Below are 23,216 nucleotides of genomic sequence, written 5' to 3'. Positions count from 1 at the left end.
TGATCCCGTTAGTCGCTTCTTACAACAAACATGGGTTACTGAAGACCAATTTTAACACGGACCTTCACGGGTCGATACCCTTCAGTATCTGGACTTTGTTAGATTACATTTCTGTACAATGAGAATGTCTGGGGTAGGTGTCTGTTGTATCCATGTAACTATACCTCGATTATTGATATTTCTATTTTAATTTAAACAAATACACCTGTCACCACCAAATCATCCTGGAACATCACTCATCAACATCTCCAACCCATTACCAAATCAGCACCGAATTCATCCTTGTTACGTGTGTCATGAAATGGGATGGCTATCTATTTTCAGTCATTGGTTTCCGATTATTGTTTAAAGAGAAGTAACAGTGGAGAAAGCGTTCATGGTGTAATATCAGACTGATGAAATATCCTGCATAGTTAAAATGATTGATGATGCTAAATCGAATTAATCTGAATACGAGTCTTTTGTCACAAAATTTGTGTAAAAGATGACAGGTATATTCGTGTCTTCTTCCTTCCTATGACAACAAACCTATTACAAGGGCAAAACTTCCATCAGCGCCTGAGTCCTATTTTAAAACGGTAATAAATAGGCCCAGTTAGGTAATGTGGTGTGTTACCCTGTGTACACAACCATCACGATCACTTTACTCTAGTTCACGTTCAAACATATTTACCTGATATCTAAATGTAAACCTCTTCGAAAGTGCACCAAATACGATGTCACTGGTTTATGAAGGTGTCTAGCTGGTGAAAAGTACATCTTCTCAAGCTATATGTATGTTGTCACAGCCTGGCTATCATAGTTTACAAACCGGGCATCGTTTGGTAATTTTGCCACGCTTTGGTCTTGTGCAGACGAAATATTCCGGCGTTCGCGTGGACGAGATTTAGAATATGAACTTTAAACACAAAAAGCTAATGTTTTCTGTTTGAAATGTTAACATTTCATAATATCTATCATTCTAAATCATAATTATTTTCACTGTAGTAAATGAAACACATAACCCCGCGACCTCGAGAGGTCGCAGGTCAGGTCATTCAATATGGCGACTGCAGAATCAAAACACGATCCGAAGGGGGGTGTAAACACCCTAAGTTTACAAGAGGAGCTCGCGGCATGTGCACCTAAAGCTGACGATGATGCGTGGCCCAAACCGGTAGTTGCAGTAGCTGCCGAAAAAAAGGTTGCTAAATCAGTACAAAAGCCACCTCCACGAGAAAACCAGCCGCGACCGAGAGTCAAACGAGAGCGTGAGTTTAGCAAGGGATACTTGTCATCTGAATTTATCTTTCAGTCTCATATTTAATTTTGTATTTTGATTAGGAAAAGATGCAACACTTATTTCCGCCCATGCTAGGTACTTGACCATAAACATAGGGTGATGACAATGCATGAAAAGGTGTGACAACCTATTTGGCAAGATGAAACTCATTAACTTGAGATTTAGAAACCGGTACGAAACTTCCGGAAATTAGTGTCATATGTATCGGATTTTTGGGTTGTTGTTTTTTATAGATGCTATAGGTGTTATAAATATTAATCCACATTTCCCTTGACGGGAGTAAATTTTTCCTGCCATGTGTTTTTATTAATTGTGTGAATGATTATGGCTGAGAGTTTCCTTTTGGGCATGCTTCAACAGTTTAAAAACCCTCCCACTTTTCAACCTCAGTTTCATTAAAGCTGAAAGTATTGCCATGTCTCCACTTTTGGTAGTTAAATTGTTTTGCCATAAAGCATTTGGGTATTTCTGCTATTTTCACCTCCTATTGTCTGAGAGAGAAATGAATAATTGCAAAACAATCTATTGGTTATTTTGATATTGTGCAGCTTGCTGTGTGCTGATCATTAATCTGTATGCATGACATAGCAGAGAAACATGATGACACTCTATGCAACTACTCATCCACAGTAAACTGCCATAGTGTATCTGCTTATTTATGTACAATAAGTGAGTGTACCTGTGAAGATCCATGTTAGAATTGGTCTTCAACATGTTCAGTAATACTTGCTTGTTGTAATCATGAAATGTGGCGACTGTTGAGATCAGATGGTTAGGCTTGCTGACTTTGTTGACATGTCATTGTAACTGCATAGATCTATGCTCATGTTGTTGATCACTGTATTGTCTGGTCCAGACTTGATTATTTACAGACCACCAGCATATAGCTGGAAGATTCCTGAGTGTGTTCCAAAATTTGTTGATTAGTTTAATCAGTTGAATCCTGTTTTGACATGCACTTTGCCTAGTCTTATCCTTCTCAATGATGTTTTTAAGGCAGCATTTTGAAAAGTGTTTACCTTGATAACCTGTGGGGTATGTCATTGTCATATAATATCTTCAGTTACATATATCAGTAGTTAATGTAATAAAATAATCTTGCAGGCTTTCACTCTCAAAAGTTGTTCAAGGCAATTTTGTTAACTTTGTTTTATCATAGCATATTCAGGAGCAGGAAATTTACAGTCAAACCTGTTCTTGTAGTAGGGTGTCAAATGAATTTTCTTTTATGTCATCTCATAGAGTATCCCATTATTACATTTTAAAAATAAGCAGGTATAATGTTGATCAGTTTATGCAAACTGTAGAGACAGAATATAGTTGAGGGAGGATCAAACTTAAAAGATTCATAGTCTTGTTGCTGGTATGCAGTGTCCTAATTGATCTTAAGTGTGTATGAATGTGGTATCTCATATGCATGCCTTTCTGTTGTAAGTTAGAAACTTAACTGACTTCTTTTTCATCTGCTGAGTGTTTCTTGTCTGCAACAATACACTCCAAACATCGGGGTTTTACATGATGCGGGATTCCTGCGTATTTGACGCAACAATTTTGTAAACGACTCTCAAAATATTATCATACGAGTCAAGCTTGACGCAAGTTTTATGGGTGGCCCTCACAATTCAGTTCAATAAAATCGATTTGATAAGCAAAAACAGATATTGTTCGATGATAGTTTGACTTTCACAGAGCTGTCAGATTGTTCCAGAGTACTCAGAGGAGACAGTAATCCTGGCTGTTTGAATTGAACAATGCTGTAGTTTCATTTGGTGGTGTGACATACACAGTTACATATTGAGAATGATTAACATAAAGAAATATTAAAATTTTCATGACTACCAAATATTGAAAATGACTCCCAAAAGTAAATTTTGTGAGTCACCATGACTCCCATTTTTAAAAGTCTGTGTAAAACCCTGTAACATCATTGCAAAGTACGCTCCACTGAGTAGTGCATTGTGTATTAGGGCATCATATTTGCTGCTCTTTCTATTTCACGTGCAATGTGCATTTGGAAGTAAGCAGTATCTAGGACAAAGGTTCAGAAGAACTTATCAGCATCACCGTGGTCTAAGGGAGATAATCCATGCACCATGTTAAACATGGGCTAAGACACTGTCATGTTAGTCTGATTAACACCTGATTCGTCTGGTAAACTGAGCTCGTAATATTCTCAAATCCTTTGAAAATAAGGTTCAGAGGCATGTTTAGACTCAAAAGATTTTAGCTCAGACTGTGAATTTGTGCAGCTTAATAAAGACATAAAGACAATTAGAAATATGCAGATGAATATAGATGGAGGAGTGAAACTATATATCGGTGCATTGTGGGTTTATGTGCACAATAAGTTTTTAGCAGTATCACAACAAGGTCATAAACTTGCTAAAATAAATGACTTCTACCCTTTCAATGACTCTCAAGCATTTTGTCTGTCTACCTGTTTAAACAAATCTTTTGTAATTGCTTTTCCAAGTTCACTACTAAGAGTCACTGATACAAACATGTTTCAACAACTAGCTTTTCCTTTTAAACCTGCTCAGAAATATTTAGAGTCAAGAATAGGACAGCAGTTAATCCACTATGAGGCAAATATACTCCGCCAAAAGTTAAGCAACACAAATTTGTACTCTCATTACATTTTCATTTATTGAAATTGCAAATCATGGAATGATGCAATAGAAAGGTGAAACATATGTAGACATGATTAGCAAAATGAAATGAAATGGTATTGAGCAATAATAGACTTACAAATCATCAAAAGCATGTACCCGTGAAACAGTCGTGCAAAATGTGCTACATTGATGGAGTAAAATGTTAACATTAGGGTTCAAGTCAGTTTTGGACAGTGAAGCAGTGTTCAGTAACACATATGAACACCATGAGCACAAATGCAAGCTTCTACACGTCTTTGCATTGACCAAATGAGCCTTTAAAGTTGCTGTTGTGAAATGTTCTGCCATTCTCTCTGTAACGCCTGTTCAAGGTCATCCAGAGTCTGGGGGTGAACATGGAGACAGTAAACACGACTTCCAATAATGTCCCAAGCTTGTTCAATGGGATAATGATCAAGTAAACCTGCAGGCCAGTCCATATGTGTGATGTTGCGTTAACAACTCTTTCTCGGGCATTATCGTCCATAAAAATGAAGTTAGGACCCGCTTGTTGTGTCAGAGGAATGATTACAGGTAGGTTTACACCGATCAGGGTGCATGTGTGAAGAGTGGAGGACATTCATGCCACACATTTTGCATGTTGTTTCTGAGTGTGGTTGTGTTCACGGGGTGTTGTCAGTGTTATCAGATAAATCAATTTGACAGTCACTTAAAGGTTATGTATTTTGAATATTTACCTTTCAGTAACATGTCAGCAAAAATTGCTATCGAGATTCATATTACACTGAAAATACTTGTTGCTTAATTTTTTGTGAGGAGTATATGATGCCTGATATCACGAATTATAATAATATGTATGTTTGGTAACAAATACAATAACAAGTCAGCAGTTGATGTTTTATTTAATATATTCAGGGAAACATTAAGAAAATGAATTCTTTGATAATACTGTGTGAAGTTTCTGGAGTATACATGGTCTGGTTTCATTGCTGGAGTATACATGATATCATTACCGGAGTACACGTATCATTGCCAAGGTATACATGGTGTCATTTCTGGAGTATACACGGTATCATTACTGGGGTATACATGGTATCGCTGCAAGGTATATGTGGTATCATTGCCAAGGTATACATGGTATCATTTCTTGGGTGTGCATGGTATCATTACTGGAGTATATATGGTATCATTGCTGGACTAAACGTGGTATCATTACTGGACTATACATGGTATCATTACTGGACTAAATGTGGTATCATTGCTGGACTATATGTGGTATCATTACTGGAGTATATGTGGTATCATTACTGGAAGTATATATGGTATCATTACTGGAGTATATGTGGTATCATTACTGGAGTATATGTGGTATCATTACTGGAGTATATATGGTATCATTACTGGAGTATACATGGTATCATTACTGGAGTATATGTGGTATCATTACTGGAGTATATGTGGTATCATTGCTGGAGTATATGTGGTATCATTACTGGAGTATATGTGGTATCATTACTGGAGTATATATGGTATCATTACTGGAGTATATATGGTATCATTACTGGAGTATATGTGGTATCATTACTGGACTATATGTGGTATCATTACTGGGTATCATTACTGGAGTATATGTGGTATCATTACTGGAGTATATGTGTTATCATTACTGGAAGTATACATGGTATCATTACTGGACTATACTGAGTATATATGGTATCATTACTGGAGTATATATGGTATCATTACTGGAGTATATGTGGTATCATTACTGGAGTATATGTGGTATCATTACTGGACTATATGTGGTATCATTACTGGAGTATACATGGTATCATTACTGGAGTATACATGGTATCATTACTGGAGTATATGTGGTATCATTACTGGACTATATGTGGTATCATTACTGGAGTATATGTGGTATCATTACTGGAGTATATGTGGTATCATCATTATATGTGGATCATATGGACTGGTATCATTACTGGACTATATGTGGTATCATTACTGGACTATATGTGGTATCATTACTGGACTATATGTGGTATCATTGCTGGACTATATGTGGTATCATTACTGGACTATATGTGGTATCATTACTGGACTATATATGTATGTGGTATCATTACTGGACTATATGTGGTATCATTACTGGACTATATGTGGTATCATTACTGGACTATATGTGGTATCATTACTGGACTATATGTGGTATCATTACTGGACTATATGTGGTATCATTACTGGACTATATGTGGTATCATTACTGGACTATATGTGGTATCATTACTGGACTATATGTGGTATCATTCCTGGACTGTATGTGGTATCATTACTGGACTATATGTGGTATCATTACTGGACTATATGGTATCATTACTGGACTATACATGGTATCATTACTGGACTATACATGTTATCATTACTGGAGTATACATGGTATCATTACTGGAGTATATGTGTTATCATTACTGGACTATACATGTTATCATTATGCGACATGTTATGTATCATTACTGGACTATATGTGGTATCATTACTGGATATATGTGGTATCATTCACTGGACTATACATGGTATCATTACTGGTTATCATTGCTGGACTATGTGGTATCATTACTGGAGTATATGTGGTATCATTACTGGACTATATGTGGTATCATTACTGGACTATACATGGTATCATTACTGGACTATATGTGGTATCATTACTGGACTATACATGGTATCATTACTGGAGTATATCATTACTGGTATCATTGCTGGACTATACATGTTATCATTACTGGAGCATACATGGTATCATTACTGGACTATACATGGTATCATTACTGACTGTATGATTACTGGATATATTATGTTATCATTACTGGAGTATACATGGTATCATTACTGGACTATATATGGTATGGTATCATTACTGGACTATACATGTTATCATTACTGGAGTATATGTGGTATCATTACTGGAGTATACATGGTATCATTACTGGAGTATACATGTTATCATTACTGGAGTATATGTGGTATCATTACTGGACTATACATGTTATCATTACTGGAGTATATGTGGTATCATTACTGGAGTATACATGGTATCATTACTGGAGTATATGTGGTATCATTACTGGAGTATACATGGTATCATTACTGGAGTATATGTGGTATCATTACTGGACTATACATGGTATCATTACTGGAGTATACATGTATCATTACTGGAGTATATGTGGTATCATTACTGGAGTATATATGTGGTATCATTACTGGAGTATACATGGTATCATTACTGGAGTATACATGGTATCATTACTGGAGTATACATGGTATCATTACTGGAGTATATGTGGTATCATTACTGGACTATACATGGTATCATTACTGGAGTATATGTGGTATCATTACTGGAGTATACATGGTATCATTACTGGACTATACATGTGGTATCATTACTGGACTATACATGTGGTATCATTACTGGATACATGGTATCATACATGTATACATGTATCATTACTGGAGTATACATGGTATCATTTGCTGGACTATATACATGGTATCATTGCTGGACTATATGGTATCATTACTGGAGTATACATGGTATCATTACTGGAGCATACATGTGGTATCATTACTGGAGTATACATTATGTATATGTTATCATTACTGGAGTATATTACTGGAGTATGGTATCATTACTGGAGTATACATGTTATCATTACTGGAGTATACATGGTATCATTACTGGACTATACATGGTATCATTACTGGAGTATATATGTGGTATCATTACTGGAGTATATGTGGTATCATTACTGGAGTATACATGGTATCATTACTGGACTATATGTGGTATCATTACTGGACTATACATGTGGTATCATTGGACTGGAGGAGTATATATCATTACTGGAGTATATCATGGTATCATTACTGGATATGTGGTATCATTACTGAGAGGTATCATTACTGGTATCATTACTGGATCATTACATATATGGTATCATTACTGGAGTACTGGAGTATGTGGGTATCATTACTGGAGTATACATGGCTATCATTGCTCATTACTGACTATACATGTTATCATTACTGGAGTATACATGTTATCATTACTGGACATGATGGTATCATTACTGATCATACGTGGTATCATTACTGGAGTATATGCATATATATATGTTATCATTACTGGAGTATATGTGGTATCATTGCTGGACTATACATGTTATCATTACTGGAGTATATATGGTATCATTACTGGAGTATATATGGTATCATTACTGGAATATATGTGGTATCATTACTGGAGTATACATGGTATCATTTTCCCCACATGGGCAAAATGTGTGATGCCCATTTGTGGTGTCCCCCGCTGTGAAGACAATCTTGGATACTTCCTGTTGAGACCCACACGGGTGTATGTTGTGATTGTAGGAAAAAAAGTCCTTGGTAAAAAGTACCAGAAAAAAAGTCCTATTGTAATAAAAACCTATTTATTCATAATATTGAAATTATATCTAAAGTATATCTTCGGTCGGTTTATAAGTAGGATAAAACATGACCTGCGGGCATTATTAAGAAGTAAGGATGTTTTCCATCAAGGAATGCCCTCTGGCCTACGGCCCTTGGGCATTCCCTTGGGTAATGTTTTATCCTATACTTAAAGCTTACTTGCAAGGCAGATTCTGTTACCTTTTAGTATGGACTTACAGTAACAAATTATCAAAAATGCAAATTCAACTTATAAAGTTGAAGAAAAATAATGTGATGGAAAAAAACCTGCAATCGATTCACTAAATTCACCCCCAGCTGGGGTGAAAAGTGGTTACAACAACTGTGCTGCGGACCATAGCGCATGCGCAGTGAATAGGTTCGCGCAGCTTGAAGCGGGGATTCTCGGATTATAAGGTCGTGAGCAGGAGTAGTCTAATCTTGGTTGTGTACACAAACAACAAATAGTAAATAATCTACTCGTTACATAAAAGAACCTTGTTAAGGATCTACATCTACTCAGCTATGTGTCAACCAGTGAAGCGTTTGACATTTCAAGACGGTAAACCTTCACTGGCGGTGAGTACTCGGAGTAGGCTTTGATGTGAGCTATTTTTCTAATGTTTTGTTGATATTTCACAGGTGCGAGCTTTTTATATGTTATGACAGTAGATTACCGATTTAACTGTTTATATAATTTCATTTGACTATTTCACCACACATTCTTCTTACCGAGTGACTTTCTCAGTTCGATACTTAAAAGCAACGTCATTATTTAGCATTTATTGTTTGATCGGCATTCTAGAAGTTGGTGAGTCAACAAATGAAACATACAACTTTATGGATGACAACTTCTGGTTTATTTGCGTTGAGCGACGTTTCGATGTAGATTCTTACATCGTTATCAAGCTAAAAGTGAGTACAACCAAATGGTGAGGAGCATATATACATGGTATGTTGTGACAAGCAGCAGATTAACATTAACAATAGCATGTAATAGAAATAACAAGTGGTACATAATAGACCGATCCAGTCTGTCAATCTAAACTGGCGCATGCCTCAATTTTGGCCAATCAGCAGGCCGGGCGCGCTGTGTGGATTTGTCATACTTATTGCGTCCGAAGCGATGTGCTTCGAATTACGCCATTTACACTCGCTATATTTATTACATAATGCTGCAATTTGATGTGTACCTTTAACAAAATCATTACGGTCAAGACAAAAATAAATGGAGGCAGATTAAGGAGCGCGATAGGCCTAGCGATCAGTTAAATGTCTGCACCATGGTTCACGAAACCTACTTCTGCCTGCTGATGAGAATTTGCACGAATTTCTACACTTTTGCACATGTGCAAAATCATTACCAATTGATGACAACAAATAGCAGTTTAAGACTTTGCAAGTGTTATAAACACGGACAATTCTTGTAACTACAAAATTGTTTTTGCTTAACGTTTTTAGTCACTACTAGGTACGCCATAAAACTGATATGAGACAGGCAAGAAACACGTGACACAATGTAAACAAATCTGACGGCAATCTGATTTCGGTAAGGGTCGACCGAAATAGCAAAACTTGTTACATGAAAGAACAATGTGGCAGATATTGTCCCCTTCCATCTTAGATATTCTTAAATTTGTCACACATTTTAGGATATTTTAAGTTTCATAAGCACAATCTGAAGGCCTACAGTATCTTGTTAACAGAGCGAAATATTCGAGGAGTAATATTTTTTATTCAAACGGAAATATTGTCAGTGTCAGCAGTTGCCTATCATGCAATATCCAAGTATCAAAATTAATTGATATGAGTGCCTATAAAACCATGCTTTAAATATTTCAGAATTTTTATAAAGAGATGCATGGGACTTTGAATTGAATTACCTTCCTCCATGTTGATCGAATACGAAAACTATGTGAGAAGAATAGTGACTTTCTGGAGTATTGGACGGAGTGAAATAAAGTGTATATCTTAATAATGATCTCAAGTTTTGTTACAACATGAATTATTCACATATATTGGTACATTTTAGGAGTAATATTACAACTGTCATATTGATTAATACACTGGAAATGATAGCAAGGTATGTTTTAAGAATCTTGCATTTTTAGTAAACATGGAAGGGTAATAAAATAAATAATAATCTGTCAATAGTAAGTATCTGAGAAAAGGAAATAGATCAAAATCAGTGTTATGTCCTCTAGGGATATGGTCTCAGATCTTATAAAACCAAGATTATCATTGTTTAAGAAGCAATAATGTCAATATGTAATTGTATTGACAAAAAGCTTTGAACATAGGATATATTCTTTGCACCTTATTTACACTAGTAGTCAGCAGTTAAACATCTCTGATGAAAAAAAAATACATTTGTATTTTGTGTAACATTCTATTTCAATGCTAGCTAATTGTTCGGATAACTGTGGATCCTCTGTTCTAAGATTTTGCATCACAGGTTTCCTATTTCTGGAAGATGGGTCAGTGTACAGGTGCAGACTGTATCCTGGATCTTCTTTGTGTTCTGGTGCTGTGACATACCTGTACATAAACGCTGGCAGTTCATGAGCGTTCACGAATGGTGTTTCAAATAACAAGACATTGGGTCCTGTAAGTTTCATATGTCTGTCTGACCCATTGAAAATTCACAGGACCCATAGAATAAAATTAAATAAACATTTCAGATTTATCATTTCTCATAATTGGCATTGAAATTATTAACAAACATAAGATTTATAAACAGTAAACAAGTGACACATGTCACATATAACAACTTCAGTCAAAGTCATTGTGAAATATATAGCCAGACACTGGGGCTGGCGGGATGTAGACTTTTATCAGACCGTTGGCGAATTTGCCCGATTTGTCAGAGGGTCGGACGCTATTCGTGAACACTGTTCATGAAGTCCAGTATTGTGGAAGTTTGTATGTAAATTAGGATTCCACAACAAAGTACATATAGAAAAATAAAATGGAAATGATGATTAAAAAATTGATTTCCTTATATTCAGTGTCATATTATCATGGTGTACAGATTTTGAAGAGGGAAACTTTACTGAGAATTGCTGCAGATCAGCTGTTGAATATTTGCTTCTGGGTATGTCCAGATACGACCATGGAAACATACTGTTTACAAGCCCAATTACCTTTTCCAGGTTTCCAAATAAGATCAAATAGGTTATGCTGTGATGGATTTGTTTACATTAATTATATACAGACAGATAAGGTGCACGAAGTAGTAGATGGGAAATATTTTCTGCTTAATTCATTAAAAGATAGAAACCCATGTTTTCAGATTATTGAACTAAATCTGAATGCCAACGGATAACTACAAGTAAAGGCGCCCATGCAGTGTTGATAATCTATTTATAGATACTGAAACGATCTGCAACATGAACATGTGGTTGTGTTCACGTTTTTTATAAAATTATAAAACCCAAACAACAAAATTCAGTTACCCTTCCCCTGCTAATATCTGTGATGGAGGTGAATTGCCAGATAGATTAATTGATTCGAAAGAAATTACGCTTCCTACAGTCTCAGTAGTTAGTTGAGACCATTTTTCATCGGGCATGTAACTGATTTTCACCAATTGCAATCTGCCAGCTAAACTATATTAAAAATCACATACGTATAACTTGCCTCTTTAAATAACATTCACAAACGATCACAAGCAGAATTCATCAACAACGTTCGCAAACACGTACGTTTCGCCGGCGGTGACGCCATTGTGATTTGTCAGTGGTTGTCCCCCCTAACGTCAAAAACAAGGTGGGCGGGGCTTATCGGCTAGGACTGGATCAGTCTATTGGAAGAGGCCAGTAGGGAACTAAATACAAACAGCACGAGTGATGAATTCAATAAACAGGGGGGTTTAGTAGTAACAACAAATAGACAGACAACAAATTTGACCTATGGTATCATTGCTGGGGTAGACATGATATCAATGCTGGAGTATGCATGATATGAATGCTGGGGTAGACATGATATCAATGCTATGGTATCATTGCTGGGGTAGACATGATATCAATGCTGGAATATACATGATATCAATGCTGGAGTATACATGATATCAATGCTATGGTATCATTGCTGGGGTAGACATGGTATCAATGCTGGAGTATGCATGATATGAATGCTATGGTATCATTGCTGGAGTATACATGATATCAATGCTGGGGTATACATGATATCAATGCTATGGTATCATTGCTGGAGTATACATGATATCAATGCTGGGGTATACATGATAAATGATATCAATGCTGGAGTATACATGATATCAATGCTATGGTATCATTGCTGGAGTTTACATGATATCAATGCTGAGGTATACATAATATCAATGCTATGGTATCCTTGCTGGAGTATACATGATATCAATGCTGGGTATACATGATATCAATGCTGGGGTATACATGATAATTGATATCAATGCTGGAGTATACATGATATCAGTGCTATGGTATCATTGTTGGGTTATACATGATATCAATGCTGGAGTATACATGATATCAATGCTATGGTATCATTGCTGGAGTATACATGATATCAATGCTGGGGTATACATGATAATTGATATCAATGCTGGAGTATACATGATATCAATGCTATGGTATCATTGCTGGAGTATACATGATATCAATGCTGGGGTATACATGATAATTGATATCATTGCTGGAGTATACATGATATCAGTGCTATGGTATCATTGTTGGGTTATACATCATCATCATCATCAACTAGGAACTTATATAGCGCAAGAATCCAGTCAGTATAACTGCTCAAAAGCATTTGAGAGGATGCATGTCACATGTATCAGCAAGGTCCACTCGGTCTAGGCGTATGTCTTTGAGAATAGGTGAGTCTTGAGATTGATTTTAAAAGTTGCCAAGTTATTTATAAGTCTCAGTTTTATTGGCAGATCATTCCAGAGTCGTGGAGCTGCTCTGGCGTAGGATCGATCTCCATAGGTGGTGGTCCTTGCATGTGGAACACACAGCATGCTTTGTCCAATGGATCTAAGAGACCTGGCTGGCTTGTATTCCTGGAGGAGTTCCTGGAGATACACAGGGGCTAGGCCTGTCCTTGCTTTGAAGGTTAACAGGAGCACTTTATAAGTGATTCTGTCTGCCACCTTCAACCAATGAAGTTTCTTTAGCACTGGAGAAATGTGGCATACATTGATACATGATATCAATGCTGGAGTATACATGATATCAATGCTATGGTATCATTGCTGGAGTATACATGATATCAATGCTGGGTATACATGATAATTGATATCATTGCTGGAGTGTACGTGGTATCATTGCTGGGGTATCATTAATACAATGATCTGAAGTATTCATACGTCTTCAGGTTAAACCTGGCAGGTCAGTTCTGGATTGTTTGCCTGGTTAGGAGTTGAGATGTTCCCAATTATTTCCAATTTAGCATTTTAGACTTTTGTTCATCAATGAGAGTGAACTATTATTTTTCAGTTATCTATGGTGTGAATGCCTGTTTGTATTCATTCACAGTCGCCCAGGGATAAAGTGCATATTTCAAGTGCTTGTTTTTGGTTTAGCCTTAAGTTTGAGTTCTGTTCTTGTGGTAATTGATAATTGAACTTCTCTGATTGTTTCTTGTTCTTCATCATACTGAACTGATATAACTTGGAGTGGTTGAAACATGTTAAATATACCCCGAATCATGAAATACATGTCACAGTGGGATGAAAATTGAAGTGAGTGAATGAGTGTATGGGTGGTCACTGTCCCAGTGAGTGGGTATGGGTGGTCATGTCCCAGTGAGTGAGTGATGGGTGGTCACGTCCGAGTGAGTGAGTGTATGGGTGGTCACGTCCCAGTGAGTGAGTGTATGGGTGGTCACGTCTGAGTGAGTGAGTGTATGGGTGGTCACGTCCTGAGTGAGTGAGTGTATGGGTGGTCACGTCCCAGTGAGTGGGTGTATGGGTGGTCACGTCCCAGTGAGTGAGTGTATGGGTGGTCACGTCCGAGTGAGTGAGTGTATGGGTGGTCACGTCTGAGTGAGTGAGTGTATGGGTGGTCACGCCTGAGTGGGTGTATGGGTGGTGCTATGGAGTGTATGGGTGGTCACGTCCGAGTGAGTGAGTGTGTATGGGTGGTCATGTCCGAAAGTGAGTGAGTGTATGGGTGGTCACGTCCCAGTGAGTGAGTGTATGGGTAGTCACGCCTGAGTGAGTGTATAGGTGGTCATGTCCGAAAGGAGTGAGTGTATGGGTGTGAGCGTGGGTGGTCATGTCCCGTCCGAGTGAGTGATGTGGTCACGTCCGAAAGTGAGTGAGTGTATGGGTGGTCACGCCTGAGTGAGTGTATGGGTGGTCACTTCCGAGTGAGTGTGAGTGTATGGGTGGTCATGTCCGAAAGAGTGAGTGAGTGGTCAGTGCCTGTGAGTGTAGGTCACGCCTGAGTGAGTGGGTGTATGGGTGGTCACCGTCTGAGTGAGTGAGTGCATGGGTGGTCACGCCTGAGTGAGTGAGTGTATGGGTGGTCTCGTCCGAAAGTGAGTGGGTGTATGGGTGGTCACGTCCGAAAGTGAGTGAGTGTATGGGTAGTCACATCTGAAGTGAGTTTATGGGTAGTCACGCCTGAGTGAGTGAGTGTATGGGTGGTCACGCCTGAGTGAGTGGGTGTATGGGTGGTCACGCCTGGGTGAGTGAGTGTATGGGTGGTCACGCCTGAGTGAGTGAGTGTATGGGTTAGTCACGTCCGAAAGTGAGTGAGTGTATGGGTACGTCCGAATCCGAGTGAGTGAGTGTATGGGTGGTCACGCCTGAGTGAGTGGGTGTATGGGTGGTCACGCCGAAGTGAGTGAGTATGGAGTGTAGTGGAGTGGTCATGCCTGAGTGAGTGTGTGGGTGGTCACGTGAGTGAGTGTATGGGTGGTCACGTCTGAGTGAGTGGTGTATGGTGGTCACGTCTGAAGTGAGTGTATGGGTGGTCACGCCTGAGTGAGTGGGTGTATGGGTAGTCACGCCTGGGTGAGTGAGTGTATGGGTGGTCACGTCCGGTGAGTGAGTGTATGGTGAGTGAGTGAGTCACGCCGAAAGTGAGTGAGTGTATGGGTAGTCACGTCCGAGTGAGTGAGTGTATGGGTGGTCACGTCTGAGTGAGTGGGTGTATGGGTGGTCACGTCTGAGTGAGTGAGTGACTATGGGTGGTCACGTCTGAGTGAGTGGGTGTATGGGTTGTCACGTCTGAGTGAGTGGGTGTATGGGTTGTCACGTCCCAGTGAGTAGGTATATAATAGGTTATCACGGAGTTTGCTACTAGTTGGGTTATGGTATCATATGCAATTTAGTTACTGTAATCATTAAGTGATGATCATGATACACAATACAATAACAGTATTAATGATAATATTTAAGTGTCTGGGACCCCCATTTTGTTGTCCAGGACCCGTGAAAACTAAGAGTATGAGTCCCAGGGATCCTCAAATACAGGACTCAAGGTAAATCCCTGTTGCAGACAGGCAAGTTTTAAGAATTTGTTTTAATTTTGCATCATTTTGAAAAATGAATGTCTAGTTAGTTCACAAAGATACTGGTAATGTCATACTGTCTAAAAACTAAATTTGAGTTAAACACTGGTTCTGAACATGGTCTTTCAATACGACTGTATCAGAATGTCCTAGAATATGCCAAGTAACAAGAGTTGCTTCCCTTGGACTGCTAATTGTCATAATGTATGAAGCTTCAGCTGTCAGCCATGAGATGCTGGCTTCACATCACTGGTGAGCAGTGAACATAAGCTACCTGGCCACACCATTCTTGACAAGAATAGCAGCTACAGTTAGGGGAGCGTGTTGCTACAGCTCAGTGATCACCATCTCGCCAGCAAGTGGATGGCCAGGCTGGAGGCTCTTGGTGCCAGGGTATATTAGCATAATGATTGTGTGCATTGGCTGAGATCAATACCTTGTACTCTGAGACAGCAGGTTCCTGGTATGTGGGGAGACAACATGGAGGAAGAACACACTGTCCCCTGCCTGCTGGCAATTCTAGCTGCCTCTGGCGACATACACTAAATATTCTGTGGAGGGGCACTCTCTCACTGACTAATTCACTGATTCCCCATATATTGGGACCATGGCAGAAGAAACAATCTATTTGTGTAATTTCCGTGTGTCTGTTGATGGCGACTGGCTGTGTCTGCGGGAACTCAGTGATGTCCAGCTGCAGATGCAGGATGAGATGATTGTCTCCTCCGACGATGGTAGGCAGGGGGAGGGGGCGGGGTAGGGTGGTAGGTGGGTAGACTCATTTCTTATATGGTTCATACCATTGATGGAATTTTTCAAATTAATTTATGGTGTTTGAATATGGTGAACAATCTATAAGTATGTGATATTAAGACATTAATTAGAATTCAGGGAAAGAGAAATATGATATTTGAACAAACATAATTGTGAATTGTTGTAGTGTCAACAAACATATTGGTTGTATATTTGACTGACATGCAACAGGCTGGTGTTGTCAGGTGTCCAAGGAAGACAAATTATGTTGATGTTAATCTGTGACATTTAGACGTTAGTGTCAGTTCACCATCTTCCACATGTGCGGTATGTCTCAATAATAAACTGGGATGAACAACATATTGATTATTTTCTGAAGGCTTTCCTGTGTCATTAGGAATTTGTTCATGTTGGCAGAATCTGTCTGACCTAAACTGGTTATGTCATCAATTAAAATTTAGTTCAGAATGAAGATCATGCATATATTATATTGAACATGGTTAAATGTGTAAAACGTGTGAATACTGGAAACAGTTCAAAATAGTCAGCATTCTTTGTGTTGTCAACAGAGATAAGAGTAACCATGGTAACCAAGAGTTAAGAATAGTTCCCACCTTAAACCTAGCACCTGGAGATGATACATGTGTCACTGGCAGAAACATGAAAGTATAACTGCAAGAGCTGACATCTGATGAGATAATTAGTGTTAGATGAGGTCGTTAATAGAACACAGTGTCATTATATCAGTGTGGTTATATCGGTGTCATGAATCTCTAATTATTGGTGTTTTATGTACTCTGTTATAATGTCAGAATCCTGGAGTTCCTGCAGTACAGTGTTAGGATTCCTTATGTTAACATCGCCACTGTTCATGCATAGAAAGATCAGGTCATGTGAGGTTTCCTTGTGTATGTTTGAGGCCCCGGAAAGTGTCAGATTTATGTAGTTTACATCAAAGTAAACAATGAAGCATGCATGCTTTCAATTGTACCACAGACCACAATTTGCACCACAGGGTATGTAATAAATCACAATATACCATTGTATGCCAAGATATAAGGAGATATTCCATGTCATTACAACAGGCTACTTTGTAAAGATGTAACATGTGAAACGTGTCAGGACACCTTGCTGTAATTTGATAGGATGAGATCATGAACCTTCACCTTGCTGTAACTTTATTACATCAATTATCTATTACATCTGTTGCATCTAAATGTTTCATTGTTAAGTGAACAAAGCTATGAATCTCATGAAAACATCAACAAAAAGTTTATTAGAAGGAGCTTTTATGTGAAAATACATCATTCAAAAGAGTTTTTAGGTTGTATTGAAACCTATTTCACTAAAGTACATGTGAGATTAAAATAAGAATATTTGTTTCTGTTGTTGTGTGTATAAGGAGTCAAGCCCCACTGAAGACGCTTGTGAAAATCAATGATTTGGTGAAAATTGATTGCAACATTTCTCGAAAGGTTGTTAAACCCTTGAACATGTTCAACATATTTGCTGTGAAAACATCCTTAGAAGAAATGCATGTTCGTAAGTGATGAACTAATGTGCTACCAGAAAATAATAAATACACCTCAAGGTATGGAGAAAAACATAGTCCAGCATGCTAAAGTTGACTGACCAAAGTGCTTGTCAGACCATGCTTTAGACACTCACATACTACTGCATCACAACTCACATCATAACAAACAATAGTGCCATTCAAAAAGTCTTCCTTGATTTATGTGGTTAACTCTAGTTGTTGTCTTTTTCCTATTCTAGATAATTCAAAGGTACATACTTTGTTTACTCTATGACAACATACAGGATTACTGTCAACTGTGTTGGGACTGTTGCCAGACTGAGAATACAAGCGATCGATGTAGTACAATCACATTGGTATAAGAAACATCATGTTTAATGCTGTTATAGCTGTTGTGCAAGTATTATGTGCAAGGATTTTCTGAAATAGGTTTTCCTTCTCAGACATTTTCATCCCTCTGTAATGGAGAGAACACAACCAATGTTTTAGGGTGGCTTTATTAAATTCTTGTAGTGTTGAGAAATACATAGGATACAAACCTAGTGCCCTTTTCATATCAAGTCAATGTCCCTCATGGAATATGATGTGGGACATAGAAAATTATACCTCTCCACAAATATAATTCTCAGGCAAACTAATTTTGAGTCCTGTAAATATGCCAAGATGTGCAAAGATGATATGCTACTGTAAACCAAGGTGTTTCATTATATTGCACACTTACTAAGATTTCCTATATATTCAGCAACTCGCCAACATAGTCCAGCCTTTGAGTTTGTAGTGTTACTGTATGTACAGTGAGACAGGCCCAGCCTTTCAGTTTGTAGTGTTACTGTATGTACAGTGAGACAGGCCCAGCCTTTCAGTTTGTAGTGTTACTGTATGTACAGTGAGACAGGCCCAGCCTTACTGTATGTACAGTGAGACAGGCCCAGCCTTTCGGTTTGTAGTTACTGTATGTACAGTGAGACAGGCTCCAGCCTTTCTTTGTAGTGTTACTGTATGTACAGTGAGACAGGCCCAGCCTTTCAGTTTGTAGTGTTACTGTATGTACAGTGAGACAGGCCCAGCCTTTGAGTTTGTAGTGTTACTGTATGTACAGTGAGACAGGCCCAGCCTTTCAGTTTGTAGTGTTACTGTATGTACAGTGAGACAGGCCCAGCCTTTCAGTTTGTAGTGTTACTGTATGTACAGTGAGACAGGCCCAGCCTTTCAGTTTGTAGTGTTACTGTATGTACAGTGAGACAGGCCCAGCCTTTCAGTTTGTAGTGTTACTGTATGTACAGTGAGACAGGCCCAGCCTTTGAGTTTGTAGTGTTACTGTATGTACAGTGAGACAGGCCCAGCCTTTCAGTTTGTAGTGTTACTGTATGTACAGTGAGACAGGCCCAGCCTTTCAGTTTGTAGTGTTACTGTATGTACAGTGAGACAGGCCCAGCCTTTCAGTTTGTAGTGTTACTGTATGTACAGTGAGACAGGCCCAGCCCAGCCTTTCAGTTTGTAGTGTTACTGTATGTACAGTGAGACAGGCCCAGCCTTTCAGTTTGTAGTGTTACTGTATGTACAGTGAGACAGGCCCAGCCTTTCAGTTTGTAGTGTTACTGTATGTACAGTGAGACAGGCCCAGCCTTTCAGTTTGTAGTGTTACTGTATGTACAGTGAGACAGGCCCAGCCTTTCAGTTTGTAGTGTTACTGTATGTACAGTGAGACAGGCCCAGCCTTTGAGTTTGTAGTGTTACTGTATGTACAGTGAGACAGGCCCAGCCTTTCAGTTTGTAGTGTTACTGTATGTACAGTGAGACAGGCCCAGCCTTTCAGTTTGTAGTGTTACTGTATGTACAGTGAGACAGGCCCAGCCTTTCAGTTTGTAGTGTTACTGTATGTACAGTGAGACAGGCCCAGCCTTTCAGTTTGTAGTGTAGTGTTACTGTATGTATGTACAGTGAGACAGGCCCAGCCTTTCAGTTTGTAGTGTTACTGTATGTACAGTGAGACAGGCCCAGCCTTTCAGTTTGTAGTGTTACTGTATGTACAGTGAGACAGGCCCAGCCTTTCAGTTTGTAGTGTTACTGTATGTACAGTGAGACAGGCCCAGCCTTTCAGTTTGTAGTGTTACTGTATGTACAGTGAGACAGGCCCAGCCTTTCAGTTTGTAGTGTTACTGTATGTACAGTGAGACAGGCCCAGCCTTTCAGTTTGTAGTGTTACTGTATGTACAGTGAGACAGGCCCAGCCTTTCAGTTTGTAGTGTTACTGTATGTACAGTGAGACAGGCCCAGCCTTTCAGTTTGTAGTGTTACTGTATGTACAGTGAGACAGGCCCAGCCTTTCAGTTTGTAGTGTTACTGTATGTACAGTGAGACAGGCCCAGCCTTTCAGTTTGTAGTGTTACTGTATGTACAGTGAGACAGGCCCAGCCTTTTTGTAGTGTTACAGTTTGTAGTGTTACTGTATGTACAGTGAGACAGGCCCAGCCTTTCAGTTTGTAGTGTTACTGTATGTACAGTGAGACAGGCCCAGCCTTTGAGTTTGTAGTGTTACTGTATGTACAGTGAGACAGGCCCAGCCTTTGAGTTTGTAGTGTTACTGTATGTACAGTGAGACAGGCCCAGCCTTTCAGTTTGTAGTGTTACTGTATGTACAGTGAGACAGGCCCAGCCTTTCAGTTTGTAGTGTTACTGTATGTACAGTGAGACAGGCCCAGCCTTTCAGTTTGTAGTGTTACTGTATGTACAGTGAGACAGGCCCAGCCTTTCAGTTTGTAGTGTTACTGTATGTACAGTGAGACAGGCCCAGCCTTTCAGTTTGTAGTGTTACTGTATGTACAGTGAGACAGGCCCAGCCTTTCAGTTTGTAGTGTTACTGTATGTACAGTGAGACAGGCCCAGCCTTTCAGTTTGTAGTGTTACTGTATGTACAGTGAGACAGGCCCAGCCTTTCAGTTTGTAGTGTTACTGTATGTACAGTGAGACAGGCCCAGCCTTTCAGTTTGTAGTGTTACTGTATGTACAGTGAGACAGGCCCAGCCTTTCAGTTTGTAGTGTTACTGTATGTACAGTGAGACAGGCCCAGCCTTTCAGTTTGTAGTGTTACTGTATGTACAGTGAGACAGGCCCAGCCTTTCAGTTTGTAGTGTTACTGTATGTACAGTGAGACAGGCCCAGCCTTTGAGTTTGTTTGTAGTGTTACTGTATGTACAGTGAGACAGGCCCAGCCTTTCAGTTTGTAGTGTTACTGTATGTACAGTGAGACAGGCCCAGCCTTTCAGTTTGTAGTGTTACTGTATGTACAGTGAGACAGGCCCAGCCTTTCAGTTTGTAGTGTTACTGTATGTACAGTGAGACAGGCCCAGCCTTTCAGTTTGTAGTGTTACTGTATGTACAGTGAGACAGGCCCAGCCTTTCAGTTTGTAGTGTTACTGTATGTACAGTGAGACAGGCCCAGCCTTTCAGTTTGTAGTGTTACTGTATGTACAGTGAGACAGGCCCAGCCTTTCAGTTTGTAGTGTTACTGTATGTACAGTGAGACAGGCCCAGCCTTTCAGTTTGTAGTGTTACTGTATGTACAGTGAGACAGGCCCAGCCTTTCAGTTTGTAGTGTTACTGTATGTACAGTGAGACAGGCCCAGCCTTTCAGTTTGTAGTGTTACTGTATGTACAGTGAGACAGGCCCAGCCTTTCAGTTTGTAGTGTTACTGTATGTACAGTGAGACAGGCCCAGCCTTTCAGTTTGTAGTGTTACTGTATGTACAGTGAGACAGGCCCAGCCTTTCAGTTTGTAGTGTTACTGTATGTACAGTGAGACAGGCCCAGCCTTTCAGTTTGTAGTGTTACTGTATGTACAGTGAGACAGGCCCAGCCTTTCAGTTTGTAGTGTTACTGTATGTACAGTGAGACAGGCCCAGCCTTTCAGTTTGTAGTGTTACTGTATGTACAGTGAGACAGGCCCAGCCTTTCAGTTTGTAGTGTTACTGTATGTACAGTGAGACAGGCCCAGCCTTTCAGTTTGTAGTGTTACTGTATGTACAGTGAGACAGGCCCAGCCTTTCAGTTTGTAGTGTTACTGTATGTACAGTGAGACAGGCCCAGCCTTTCAGTTTGTAGTGTTACTGTATGTACAGTGAGACAGGCCCAGCCTTTCAGTTTGTAGTGTTACTGTATGTACAGTGAGACAGGCCCAGCCTTTCAGTTTGTAGTGTTACTGTATGTACAGTGAGACAGGCCCAGCCTTTCAGTTTGTAGTGTTACTGTATGTACAGTGAGATAGGCCCAGCCTTTCAGTTTGTAACATTACACATGTGATGTCACAAACGCCTGAGATTTCAGGCCCAGGAAACAAGATAACATAGTATTTCTGTATGTAAAACAGTGAGACAAACCTGCAGTAAGTATTGTAAGTGATAAATAATTTTTCAATGCATTGATGTGTGATGACAGGAAACAGCCTTTAAGCACAAGAGTTTCATTTTCATGTATCTATTTTAACAAATAGCAGTCCTATTTACAGAAACATTAATAGTATCACTCGCAGTATTGAAGCTGAGCACTGGCGACCTTCACTTATGTTCTCTCAGATATTGTCCATGACACAAACAAGGAAGTCTGGCCCAATGTGGCCAAACCTTCCATGGAGTACTGACGAGGGGAATGTTTTGGCCAGTTACAATGGCTGGATATAATCCACAGTATACTCAGATATGCAGTAATGTTGAACATTCATCCTTATTATAGGGTAATCAACATGGATGGTGTCATTTCAACATCCTTTTTCCTTTTTCTGTTTTTGTTTGTTTGTTGTTGAACGCTGCAGTCAGCATTATTCCAGTTATATGGCGTTGGTCTGTAATAATCAGGTCCAGACCAGACGGTTCACTAATCAACAGCACAAGCTTTGATGTCATTGGGATATGATGATATATGTCAACCAAGTGAGAGTCTGACCCCCAGATCCCATTAGTCGCCTCTTACAACAAACATGGGTTACTAAAGACCTATTCTATCCCTGGATCTTCACGTTTATATTCTTCCGTGTGGTTGTTCG

General features: G+C 39.2%; 2 protein-coding genes across 4 annotated transcripts in view; one reads left to right on the top strand and one right to left on the bottom strand.

Annotated features, from left to right (window-relative positions):
* Positions 1-757, bottom strand: part of LOC124271202 (bifunctional methylenetetrahydrofolate dehydrogenase/cyclohydrolase, mitochondrial-like) — a 35,381-nt gene extending 34,624 nt beyond the window's left edge. Inside the window, 1 exon segment of the mRNA XM_046706287.1 lies at positions 674-757. The gene's annotated coding sequence lies outside the window, so the exon portion shown is untranslated.
* Positions 758-1,037: 280 nt separating this feature from the next.
* Positions 1,038-23,216, top strand: part of LOC124271131 (RUN and FYVE domain-containing protein 2-like) — an 88,707-nt gene continuing 66,528 nt past the window's right edge. For 2 of the 3 annotated variants that reach the window (XM_046706215.1, XM_046706202.1), the window contains exon 1: positions 1,038-1,250. In XM_046706215.1, the coding sequence (XP_046562171.1) occupies positions 1,043-1,250 (208 nt within the window). In that variant the 5' untranslated portion in view covers positions 1,038-1,042. Of the gene's footprint in view, positions 1,251-16,105; positions 16,626-23,216 lie in introns of those variants that run through there. The other variant, XM_046706208.1, reaches the window with a different exon arrangement.

The sequence above is a fragment of the Haliotis rubra genome, unplaced genomic scaffold (genome assembly GCF_003918875.1).
Source record: "Haliotis rubra isolate DU_JTF1 unplaced genomic scaffold, ASM391887v1 Scf1023, whole genome shotgun sequence".
NCBI lineage: Eukaryota > Metazoa > Mollusca > Gastropoda > Lepetellida > Haliotidae > Haliotis > Haliotis rubra.
Note: the sequence above shows the minus strand (reverse complement) of the source record. Positions and strands in the feature narration are given on the sequence as shown.